Consider the following 13,142-nt stretch of genomic DNA (forward strand, 5'->3'; position numbering starts at 1 on the left):
AGCAGTGGGAGGCCCCATTAGCTAAAGTGGTGCTTCAGGTTAAAAACAGTTTCAGGTTAAGAATGGACCTCCGGAACGAATTAAGTACGTAACCAGAGGTACCACTGTACCTTATTTATTCAAAAGTACAGCCGGTTAAGTCTTGTTTATTGAGTATTTTTCACATAGCCATAGGTTTGTTGTTGTTGTTTATCTATTCTGACATCAGCTTTCCAGGGTCTTAGGCAGAAGCTCAGTCAGTAGAGCATGAGACTCTTCATCTCAGGGTTGTGAGTTCAAGCCCCACATTGGGCAAAAGATTCCTGCATTTGCAGGGGGGTTGGCTAGATGACCCTCGTGGTCCCTTCCAACTCTATGATTCTGTGATTTGTTGCCTGATCCCTTTATGTGTAGATGCCAGGGATCAAACCTGGGCCTTCTGCACACTCATAATGTGTTCTGCCACTAATCCATGCAGCCAGTCTGTGCCGCTTCTCAATTCCCAGCAGGGGGAGGCTGCCCTGCACATGCTTAAAAAGGTAAAGGGACCCCTGACCATTAGGTCCAGTCGTGAGCGGCTCTGGGGTTGCGGCGCTCATCTCACTTTATTGGCCGAGGGAGCCAGCGTACAGCTTCCAGGTCATGTGGCCAGCATGACTAAGCTGCTGCTGGCGAACCAGAGCAGCGCACGGAAATGCCATCTACCTTCCCACTGGAGCGGTACCTATTTATCTACTTGCACTTTGAGGTGCTTTCGAACTGCTAGGTTGGCAGGAGCAGTGACCAAGCAACGGGAGCTCACCCCATTGCGGGGATTATATTTCCACTTTCTCTATTGATTCACTGACTGATTTGGGGCTAACCACTTAACCCTGCTCTTTCGTGTTCCAGTGAAGCGGTGACCTCTAACTTCTATAACACATGCACACACATCATTCCTTAAGAATAACAACAACCCAGCCTTCACCCTTAGGTTCCAGGGCAGGTTACAGTTAAAACTTAAAAACAATTTGAAACAACTTACAATCACAGAAATAAGGTGGGTCTGCTTCCGGGGACAGTTCAATGTGTGGGATATGACCTATAAAGCCCTACCCAGCTGAGGTCCAAGCTATCTGCTGCTTCAGCTGCTTAAGCAACAAGGTCTAAGAGCGCTTTCATGTTGAGTCATCAGTGGGAGTGATGGGAGGCAAAGCTCGTTCCATCAGCTCTGCTGAAAGACAAGCTCCCCCAGGCACCTCCTAGTCTTGAATGATGCCAGCTAGTCATTTTAAGAACTGGTGCCTGAGTTTGATTCCCTGCCCCCTTCCTTCCACATCCTTTTTGCCTTGTGTGGCATAGCATATTCTTTTTAAGATTGTAAGCCTGCAAGGCAGCGTTGAGGCAGGGGCTGTCTTGTTTTAATGGATAATATATAAGCCACTCTGGGAGCCTGGCTGGGTTTTGAGATCTTCGAGGTAGGCCCTTCTCTTGGTCCCATCACCCTCCAGGACAAACTTCGTAGGGACACAGAAGAGGGTCTTCCCAGTGGCTGCTCCCAGACTTTGAAACTCCCCACAAGAAAAGGTGCATAGTATGATGATGATGATGATGATGATGATGATGATGATGTTGGACTAGGTGACCCTTGGTGTCCCTTCCAACTCTACAATTCTATAATTCTAAAAAGAAAGAAGGAACTGGTGAGGGAGTGAAGCACCATGAGGAGAGCACAGGTGTTGGACAGGTGAGGGAAGAACAACTCCAGAAGCACAGAAACCAGGTGAGTATAACTCATGAAGTTCCTAGCTTGTGGGTGGCTACACATCTAATTACTGAAGCATTTCAGAATCTAAGAGACACAAGAAACTATGAAACATTGCTCAAAACCAACCCCATTGCTTCTATGCATCTATTTTCGAAGACACAGTAGTCATGAAGTCCTACTGCAAACATGCAGGCAGCAAGTTGTTGATCCTGTTTTCTGGAAAAGCACCCTAGATTCAAGCATGAGGCTCAGCCAAGCACTTGAGTGTACCTGATCAATGAGCTGGAAAATTGAATCAGCATATTTCCAGAATGCTGGAGTACTAGTATTAGCATGTACTTGACCTAAAACAAAAAAAAAACGTCACTTTGACAAAACATGGCGCAGCACACAAAACACAGAATCAGGTGTCAACAGAAGGCTAAATTCAGCTGTTATAAATACTAAGGATAGGAGAAAACAATGGGAATGAGATATTGATTCCAGTGGGTTCTGATGGGATCCAAGACTCAAATGTACTGTCTCTTCTTACGAGTTCTAGTAATCTGTTTCACAATAACCAAAGCAGGACAGAAAGGTAACCCCAGGCAGAAGTACCAAGCCACCCCTTTAATCTGGGCCTGAAACCAGTCAGAATAAATGCCCAGGGCCACAGTGAAGGTGGCTAGCAGATAAACGATCAGTCCGTACGTCATGTGGACGAGCCGGAGGCGACCCACGGACGAGATCCTCAGCAGCCGAGGAAAGCGAAGGCAGAATCCACACAAGACCTGCCCACAAGCTGCCAGGAGAGTCAGGAGGCCCAGAACACTGTGCCAGGAGACCAAGTGTGGAAGCTCACTCCGGTTCTTGCTGGAGACAATGAAGGCCAAGCCCAGTGTGGCAGCCACAAGGGCCAGCGTCTGGGCAGTCCAGTGCAGCTGCACTTTCATTTTGTGGGAGCAGGAGCAGAAGAGGAGGCCCTCTGGCGAGAAGATCAGGATGGCTTCCGTCAGGCACAGGCAGAACTGGGAATACAAGAACCCATTAGCAACCTAGCAGTGGAGCCCAAGTCACCTTCCCAATCAAATAATCTTCAAAACAACAATCACAGAAGCACAGCCAAAGCTTTGGAACCAGTTATGTACTTAGTCATAGCAGGCAGTAAGCCTCTTCCTAACTGGCACCACTTCAGACTGTAGACTGGATGGTTTTTAAGTTAAAAGTGGAGCTATACCCTACACCTTTCATTCATTCACCACTCAGGGCAGCCAAGTGTCAAATAATGCATGCTTGCAATGCTCCAATAGTTAGTAAACTCCCTGTACACTTATGACTAGCAGTTCAGGAGAACGTATTCAGCCCAGCCTTCTCCCCTGCATGTTGTTTTCCCTATATCCAGGTATGGGTGTTGATGATGGGGAGTGTTGTTCATTTTTCAAGAGCATTCAGAACACACTTCTCATTTGCAACCTGAATTGACATAGTCCGGTGTGGCAGGGGGAGCTCTTCTGCCAAGTACATAAACGGGTCTCATGAGGTGGTGTATCTAGGGTGGCTTATAACATACCAAGAAGAGTTGCACAGGGTTGGCATTGGGAGTTAGCACCACTGCGCATCTGCTGACATCCTTGTGCAGAGGAATGCTGCTGACCCTGAAGTTTCCTGGCCCAGGTGGTTCTCCTCCTCCTTGCTGTCCCTGCTGGTTCACTTACCAGCAACATCCTTCTCTTACTATGCATCCTCCCTTGGGGTGGTTGTACAGATTGGGTCCATAGGGAGAGGCTAAGCAAATGGGCAGGACTGGCAGTGACCAGGAGGAGGGGCATCCTCCCATTGGCACTCCAAAGCCTGGTGCTGGTTCTGAACTGGCTGGACCATTTTGGGCTCCGCTACTGCTTCACCTATTAGGCCCACTTCTAATAATAATAATAATAATAATAATAATAATAATAATAATAATAATAATAATGGATCTGAGGACTGGTCAAGATGCCAAGTCTGGCATGTATTGGCTGCATCCTTTTTAAAGAAAACATATGGTCAACCTACCATTGAAACTACCTATCTGTTGCTATTTGCACAGTGGCCCTGCAGTGGAATAAGTCATTTTCCTCCAGCAGAGGAAGAACAGAGAAATGAGATGTACATCTATAGTGTATGCTTAAAAGCAGTTTTAATTTGGATTAACTATCACAGCTCCCTGAACACTGGGAAGTACAGCTTTATGGCAACAGCTCTGTAAAGGCATTGCTAGCACATAACATTAATCCTTTGCATATGCACTCACAGCACTGTCTACAGTCATGGTGGGCTTTCAGCCATCCTCCTCTACATGCCTGAATTAGATGGCTGGGGGATCTGCATGAAGTGTGCAGCCCTACACATCTAGCTTTGCTCTTGAGATTTGTGGACATCCCACAGGGTGGGGAAAGATAACAGTTTTCCCCCAGGACACTTTCTCTTTACTTTTTGGTATGCACTTTAGTGCTGAATCAAAAGAACAGGTCACTATCATACTGACCTGCCTTACCAATCCACAGCTTCTTTTAAAAGCTGCATAAGGTAAGACGTTGTGGCCTTTTTTTGAAATCCAAACGTTATTGGCTCCTGGCTGAGAGCAAGATGTTCACAGAGAAGCTTTGATATAGGGCAGTACTTTCATTCTTGGCAATGATAGGCATATTTGACTCTTCAGATGCAGCATAACTGCTGAAGGAAGATTCAAGGGGCCAAGCTAGGAGGTGCCATTTTGCAACAAAAGAAAAGTTATTTATTGCAAGTGCGTGCAACAGACTAGCTGCCAAGACTCTAGATGGTTCCAGTCTGGGATTTATTTATGAGACCATTTTAATCCCATCTTTCAGTTCCAAAGAAACCTCCAAGGTGGCTTGTAAAAAAATAATGCACAAATTAAACACAATAATTTACTAGAATATAGTTCAGTATTATGAGTACAGAGACTATCTGCTAGGGAAATGGAATGTGCAATTTTAGGTTACGAACAGCTAATCACTTTTTCAGGAGAGTGGGAGCAGTTTCTGTCTAGTGGTGTCACCACTTGTACATATGTAATGCTGTGGGGAAGGGGAAGAAAATCTTTCGCAGGCAATTTGCTGCTTTTGTCAGAGGAGAGGCATCTCTGGAGATGTCCCCTCTTTAGCAGTAGAAGGCACATGCATATTATTATTATTATTTAAAAATATTGAAATAGCATACAGAAAGCTTTGCAGAGTTTTTTCTTTCTTAAAAGAAGCAGAAACACCAATCCGCTACTGCAGATAAAAAGAATAGGATAGGACAAAAAGAAATGTTATTGTAAGAACAATAGCCTCCCCAACTTACCTTTATTCTGCTTGATAGCTTGACAGCTCAACACAATCCTGTAACATAATCGTTTACTTAGCACATACCCAAGAAGCAAGTGAAGGGGAAAAGTGACTCAAGGTCAGAAGTGAAAAGGCAACCATAAAAGAGACTTAGGAGGTTAGGGGTGATGTGACAAGGAGAATGAGGCCATAGTACGTCATTGTAAAAGTGTGGGGGAAAACCACAAAGATGGGAAACATGTAGCCTCCCAATAGTCAGCAGGGTCACTGGCCAGGAATGATGGAAGTTTAAGTCCAGCAACATCTGGAGGGTCACAGATTCCCCATCTCCGCCTTAAAGAAAACCCCACTAAGCATGTGTAAGAGAGTCCTATTGGAGCCATTATCGCAAACGTGCTTGAAATATAGCCACAACGAAAAAACATGTCCGTTTAGAAGTGCTGGCAGAGCTTCTGGAGAGCATTTTGGATTTTAGCAAGTACCTCCCAAGGCACTGCAAATACAGGTTTATCGGAAAGGCTCACTACAGGGAGAAATTAATGTGTGTATTGTTAGCTGCGAAAGGAGGACAGAAGCCCTTCCACCTCTCTAAAAGATTAGTGTGTGTACACATCTCTAGGCTTTCTGCTATATTCTCCCTAGGCAAAAACAGACAACATTCCTCAGATGTACTGAATAAGCAGGAAGCAACTTACTGCTATTGACATGAACGCAGGGTGCCAGGAAAACAAACCTATAAGAAAGAGAGAAAATGCTTAGCCAAAACTGTGTTCCAGTCCAAAAACAAACATGACTTCAACAACAGATTTGATTGCAGCAGCCCCTTCAAGCTAGGAAGTCTGATCTGTCATAACCACTATCCATGTATATTGCTCATCACTGCAAGTTTTCCAAACATATGGCATGTGGAAGGAACTCTCGTTAATGCTTCTTGCAAGAGTTTCAGATGAGGCGGTGTTTGCCATAGCTTGGACCAACCTGATCTGGACTTATCAGACTCACCTCAATAAAAAGTCAGTACCTGTAGCGGCAAGCAAACTTCCCTCATATGCAGCTTGCACCGCTACTGCTGTCCCCCTGCTATAAGCAACCACAAGGGAACACAAAATGAACTTTTAATTTGTGCGGGCCTAGCCAGAACCCTGTATCTGTGGACTGTGTCCCTTGAAGCATCCTTTGCAACAGTCAGGGATTCTATGGCAGAAGTGGAGGGCTTCTTAAAAAGTCCAGTGAATGTACAAAGACTTCTCCAACCATACGAAACTTTAGAACTTCTGCTCTATAGTAGGTGGATTTTCCCCACATGTTCCTGTTCTATTAAGACTAGGGTTAGAAAGATGTTCTAATTCAAAAGTTGGAAGGAGGAAAAGACTTTTCCCAATGGGCAGGCCTCAGCTATTCCTTTCTAGTTCAGGAGAAACAAGGAGTGATATTCAACTAAGTTTTACCCAGAGTAAACCCACTGAAATTAATAAACATGGCTAAGTTAGGTCCATTGATTGTAACAGCAGTGCTCTGAATAAAAAACTTAGCTGAATACCACCCAGTTCTCCTAAGATACAGCATGAACCACTCAAACTCAATAGGAATCAGATTGTAATTGCATATTAATTGCCTTGTTGATTTTAGTGGAAGACTTATGCATGTGCTTAATTCCAATGGAAGCTCTCCATTTAAAAGTGCTTAGCTGTGGTTGACTCATGCCCAGTTATTAAAAGCATGTATAAAAAGCTCAAACCTAAAAAAAAAAGCCAAACTACGTTAACACAGACAGACACAATAGGACTGCCGGATCAAAATTTCAAAAACAAGAGCCTGCAGAGATCTGGTGTGTCTGCCCTATAAAGTTCACTGAAGCTGCTGGATTCTGAAATAAGAAACATCCATTATGTACTATAGAGCTGTCATGTTCTAAAATAAGACTTCCAGCAGCCAGAACGGAAGATAAAAAACCATTCCAGACTTCACTAGAAAGGACTCGCAAAAACACCCACACTGGCTATTAATAAATTACAAAAGGCAGCTATAGCATTTAAATGATTGCTGAAAACTAGGCAGAATATAATGCTATGTTAAAATATATGGGAACAAGCTTGAGTAGCTGTACTGCACTATGCAAATAGGCCAGACAGAGTAGCAAGCTGGGAAATTATGCCCAGAATTTTGGCTTCCCATTGAAGTAAATGGGACTGAATTGCTCAGTTAAAAGCTTAAGCCCGATACCTTTCACGAAGTTACAGTCATGGATTTTAGAGACCCAGAACATGGATATCCTTGCCCTCTTACAATACAAAGCCCCAACTAGCTGTTGTATCCACCTCAAAATATTATGAACTCCTGTATTTCCATGTAGGAAAAGACATGTGTATATTGTCATATGAAACAGTTAAGCACATACCTTTTCCATGTGTGTATACGAGCCACTGTGATGTAGTGGTTAGAGTGCTGGACTAAGACCTGGGAGACTGGGGTTCTAGCCTCAGTCACTCAGTCATGAAGCTCACTGGATGACCTTGGGCCAGTCACTGTACGTCAGTGTAACCAACCAGGGTTGCTGCAAGGTTAACATGGAGAGTCATGTATGCCACCTTGAGCTCCTTGGGAGAAAGAAGGAGCATTCAGAGGCCATAAATTAAGGTTACCAGATTCCCCCAATGAATCCAGAGACACTTTTCAACTTCCTACTAAATAGATGGATTTTGTCAGGGGACTGATTTGTAAATCCGGGGACTGTCCCCAGGAAATGGGGATGTCTGGTAACCTCACCAGAAATGGCTTCAGCTTAGCACAGGCACACAATAATCAGTGAAAAGATGCACACTGTTCCTGCACATGCAAATCAATATGGCGGCTGCACAATTTTACATACACCAAACTGGTTTTATTATTATTATTATTATTATTATTATTATTATTATTATTATTATTATCATTATTATTATCATTATTATTACATAGGTTAATAACATTTAAGTAGCTCCACAAAGTGGCTTATGCAAGGGTGTAAGATCTTTAATCCAACAGTTTTTGAGCTCATTGCAGAAAGTGACAGGGATATCTTGAAGGAAGCTGGGTTGGGATTACTGTTTCAGGTGAACTACTTAGACAATGCTTCATTTAGAATTACCTGTGCATTATTCAAATGTTGGTTGCACAATAATTGTGTCTGGGGGTTGTCTGTCCATTCACAAGTGTGAAAATGCAAATGGAGCAAGGACATATGGCTAAACTGCTACTACAGTCAAGCCAATGCTATGTGCACATTTGTTTAATGCTGTTTCGGTGGTGATGGTGGCAGGTCTCCTGCCTGTGCGTGTAGTTGCCTTGTTAACATCCCTTCAACCACCCTGTCACATCACTTGCAGTCCGTTCATTTTTACATCAATCATCGACCTCTCCTTGCAAAGATCGTAGAATCCCTCGTGTTTGTAGCCTGGAAAGGTAAGGGGAACCTAAAGCTTTCAACTCTGCTAAAGCCAAGCCCATTACTTTCAGTGGGTCGACTCAGAGCAGGCCTAACCATAGAGAAAACGCAGGGAGCGGAAGCTCCAGCGCAAGAGCCACTTAACCTTGTGAAAGCGAGCCATCGGGTCCAGCAATTGGGTACCCTAAAAACGTGGCCGTGGCGCCCGTCTTCCAAGGCGCATCCTGGGCCAGGAGAGGAACCGGTGCCCTCCCCCCCCCCTTCGTCCCGTTACTTTGCCTCGGGAATGGAAGCGGGAGGGAGAGTCAACTCACTGGTGCCGGGCCTGGAGAGCAGCAGCAGCAGCGCGGTGGTGCCCAGCGCGGCGAGGTGCGCCAGGACCCCGCAGCCCCGCCGCAGCCAGCGCAGGGTGCGCCGCTCCGCGCTCGCCGGGGCGCCTGACATTGCAGAACGCTTCCGCCTTGGGCTGTTGTTACAGGCGGGGAAAGGAGCAGGCAGGGTGCGGCTTGTTGCAGGTGGCGACGCACACCTGTCGGGGAGGGAGGCGGAGCCCAGGCCACGGGGCGGGTCTCTCGGGGGGAGCTGAAAGGGAATCGCAGAAAGGGCCACTTGTGCTCACCCATTTCGCCTTGAGGGCAGGCAGCAGAGGTGGCTCCGTCCTGGGACAGGCTTCGTCCCTCCCCATCCGCAACCCATCTCCATCATAAGGCTTCTAGGGGAAAGGGTGTCGTTTTCAAGCAGGGTGGAAATTCCGCGATTTCTCACCTTAGGAAGGATAGAGTTGGATGGATACTAGTCCAACCCCCTGCGATGCAAGAGTCCCAGCTAAAGCATCCTTGGAAGATAGCCATCCAACCTCTGCTTAAAAACCTCCAAGGAAGGACTCTATCCACCTTCCCGGAGAGTCCGGTCCACTGTTGAACAGCTCTTACCGTCAGAAAGTTCTTCCTGGTGTAGCTATGCGACCATGGGGAGAAGGGGGTCTCTGCTAATGCACTGCCCTATATGTGTGGCTGTTTCCAGAGGACCCTGAGCATTCAAACCTGATTTGCTTGCTAGGTAGGGCAGGCTATATTTAATGAGCATTTATTCCGATTTGTTTGTGGGGAGGTTAGACAAAATTTCAACAAGCAAACGTTGTCCCATACTTTCCAGTGCATTCTCCCGTCACCAAAAGTTCAATTTTGGGGGAAGCGGGTTTCCATTCTGTAGATACCGGAGAACTAAGAGCACTATTGTGGGATCAGTGCCGCTTATGCACATGGGTTTTTCACACTGTCCAAGTGAGATTGCCATTATAAAAACGCCAGCCTGTAACGCCCCCCCCATTTTAGCAGGATTTCCTTTTGTACAGAAATTTTGTTAAATAGAAATAGCCTGTTACAACTGTTCCACAGTGTTCCACCTGCTGTTCCACAGTGCAGGTGGTGCTGTGGTGTAAACCACTGAGCTTTGGGCTTGCCGATCAGAAGGTTGGCAGTTCGAATCCCCATTGTTTGGTCCCAGCTCCTGCCAACCTAGCAGTTTGAAAGCACGCTAAAAAGTGCAAGTAGATAAATAGGTACCATTCCAGCGGGAAAGTAAACGGCGTTTCTGTGCGCTGCTCTGGTTTTGTCAGAAGTGGCTTAGTCATGCTGGCCACATGACCCGGAAAAACTGTCTGTGGACAAACGTTGGCTTCCTCGGCCAATAAAGCGAGATAAGCGCTGCAACCCCAGAGTCATTCGTGACTGGGCTTAATTGTTAGGGGTCCTTTACCGTTATCTTTACAACTGCCCTTACTGCTGGTGTGGGAGCTCGTAGGTACTTTTTGAAGCATGAGGGCAGATTCTAATGTGTGTGGTGAAGATATAACAACACAAGAGGTATTGCACAAAACCTCTTTATCAGAATTGCAGTATAACTGGGTATCAGTCCTGTGCAAGACCTCTGTATTAATGAAAAACAACACTGATGTTGCCCTTCCTGTTCAGCTCCTCCAAAGCACAAGTCTCAGTTTCCCTCATGGCAATACATGAGAACTAGGGATTGGTAATGTTTCTCCTGATGCACTTTGTGTGTGTGTGTTTAAGGTGCATGCAAGCAAGTACAGATTCATATGCATGCATGTGGTGGAAGGAAAGAGAGTAGTGATTGAGGGAGCAGTCAGGAAACAAGGACCGCACACTGCTGTGGGAGAGGCAGCGGAATACCTTTGAAAAATCTAAGGTTGAAAAAAAGGGGGAGTGACCATGTACTGACAGGGCATAGGAAAATTGAATCTTAATGACACATTAGTGACATAAAGTCTCTGTCAGGAAGCTCCAGGCCTCAAATGGCACAAGTCTATGGTAAGAACAGCCAATTTGCACTTTCAAATACAACAGGTACCAGATACACCTGCAGTCTTAGCAGTTGTGAATGGCACAAATAAATTTAAATGGCTGGATTTTATTCACAACAAATACTGAAGCACGAGTCTAATTCTTTGCTGGTCGCCATTTTCATGTTTATTGCAGAAGTAGCCATTTAAACGCGTGCCGTTTGCAATTGCCAACTCCACAGGTGTATTTTGCGGTTTAAAGAAGGCTTGTACCAGAATTCAAAATGCAAATTATGAACCAGCTTTAAAGCCACAGCAGGGGAAATGCACAAAGGTGGCAAAAGAGGCCTGCTTCACACAACCAATGGGTGCATTGTGTGGGTCTGGGGCAGTTTGTCAAGCAATGGAGGCTGCGACGCTTGGAATATTTAGGAATAAAAATGCATGGGATCTGGCTGAAAGCATCTTGTTATTTTCCCCTCCATACTATGGGGAGAATACAGACAGTAAGACACCAATGCATGGATGTGGGCCTGAAGTCCCCAACCTGATGCACATATGCACCACAACACCTTCAGCCACTTCCCTTGTGACCCACTCAGCCCCCTTCTCAATTTTATTTTTAAAGTTGAGCTGTTTTTGTTTGGGGTGATTGTCTTTTCTTGCGGAGAGGCACGATGGCTGCTTTTAAAAACTGTTTCATTTGTTTGGGGGTAGCTGAGCATCACCAGTCTTCTTCAATGAAATGGGTGTTTTGTGGTACCCACAACAGTTTCTTAGATTTCAAAATGCATCCCTGGGCCCAGAAAATGTTGCCGCCTCCCTGACGAGGCCTCATATCTTGACCAACCAGATGGTGAGAATTGTCTTAACACTTCTGCACCTGATTAAGAGAAACAGGAGACTGGTCTGCTTCTTCTAACCACTTGGCAAGGCAATATAGATGGGCAGCTTCCCAAGTGCTCATATGCACAGATACATTGAGTTGTCACTTGGTTAACTGGCCATCTATCTGTCCTGCCAAGTGGAGAATCTTACCACACTTTTGCACCTAATCAGAAATCCTGTGGCCTTCCAGGTGTTGCTGAAGAACTACAACTCCAATCATCTGTGACCCTTGGGCCATGCTGACTGGACTGATAGTTGCTGTAGTCCCAACTATTCTGTGGCACATCTCACCTCACCATCTTTGGGGTGGGGGCAAAATGGCTGCTTGGCCACAGTGACTGCCCCATATCTCTTGACCATACCCTATGGCATTCAGCAGTGCCCCACAATGGCCAGACACCAATTGAAAAGCTGTGGAAGAGCTCTCCTTTGTCAGTTTACAGGTGACACTCAAATCTCTGATTCATCATCTCACATCACTTCAGAAATCATAAAATGGTGTCCAGCAGCAGCCAGAACCAAGAATGTAGTGAAGGTGCTTAAGTAATACCCCCAATGAGTTCTTTGGGCCTTGCAAGTTTTTCCCCAGTGTGTGTGTGTTTTACACCTCAGGATTATTACCAGCAGCAAAGTGGGTGTCTTTTCCCCTCAGGGAGGAAGAGTAGGCACATGAGAGGATGGCTGTTCTCTCAGAATCAGCCCAATGAGGCCTATAAAAGGCTACGTACACACTGTACTTCCCTTCCCTTCCCGCCCCCAAAAGAATCATGAGAACTAGTTTGTTAATGGTGCTGGGAATTGTAGCTCTGCAAAGGGTAAACTACAGTTCCCAGGATTCTTTGCAGAGAAACGTGCTTTTCATGTATGGTGTGTTTGTAGCCTAAGTGTAGTTAAAAATGTGCCAATTGTACCACCGACAAATGGAGGACTCATATTTAGAGGAGGGGGGGTACCTGCCACCAAAAAAAAGCATAAGAAGAAGAAGCCCCTTGTGTTGGTGAAGAGGATGGATGTTGAAGTTGACTGTAATAAGTGGCTCTGGGCTTCACACATTTTCCATCCTTAATAAACAGCCAGCGTCCTGCCTGAGAAACCGGCATCTCTCCTTTAACCTCCACTGCAAAATTAATTATTGCTGTATTTGCACTATAGGCACCAGCCACCTTGAGCGGTGAAATATCAGGATGCAAATTTAACTAATAAAATACAGTGGTATCTTGGGTTACAAATGCTTTAGGTTACAAACTCTGCTAACCCGGAAGTAGTTACCTCAGGTTGCGAACTTTGCTCCAGGATGAGAACAGAAATTGCGCGCCAGTGGTGCGGCTGCAGCAGGAGGCCCCATTAGCGAAAGCGCACCTCAGGTTAAGAACGGACCTCTGGAACGAATTAAGTTCATAACCCAAGGTACCACTGTACTAGGAGAACCCCTCTGAAGGCTAAGCAGGAGAACAGAAGCTGTATTTTCATCCTTTAAAGTCCCGACATGCTGTC

The 13,142-nt window shown here is 45.6% G+C and overlaps 1 protein-coding gene across 1 annotated transcript; it reads right to left on the reverse strand.

Annotated features, from left to right (window-relative positions):
- Positions 1-2,148: 2,148 nt before the first annotated feature.
- On the reverse strand, positions 2,149-8,917 carry CYB561D1 (cytochrome b561 family member D1). The gene is made up of 3 exons (XM_082225372.1): positions 8,773-8,917; positions 5,730-5,767; positions 2,149-2,733 (listed from the first exon to the last, which is right to left on the reverse strand). Exons 1-3 carry the CDS (start codon positions 8,900-8,902, stop codon positions 2,236-2,238), a joined length of 666 nt encoding a protein of 221 aa, XP_082081498.1. The 5' UTR covers positions 8,903-8,917; the 3' UTR covers positions 2,149-2,235.
- Between the last annotated feature and the right edge of the window lie 4,225 nt (positions 8,918-13,142).

Source organism: Podarcis vaucheri (assembly GCF_965113315.1).
Source record: "Podarcis vaucheri genome assembly, chromosome: 6".
Classification (NCBI taxonomy): domain Eukaryota; kingdom Metazoa; phylum Chordata; class Lepidosauria; order Squamata; family Lacertidae; genus Podarcis; species Podarcis vaucheri.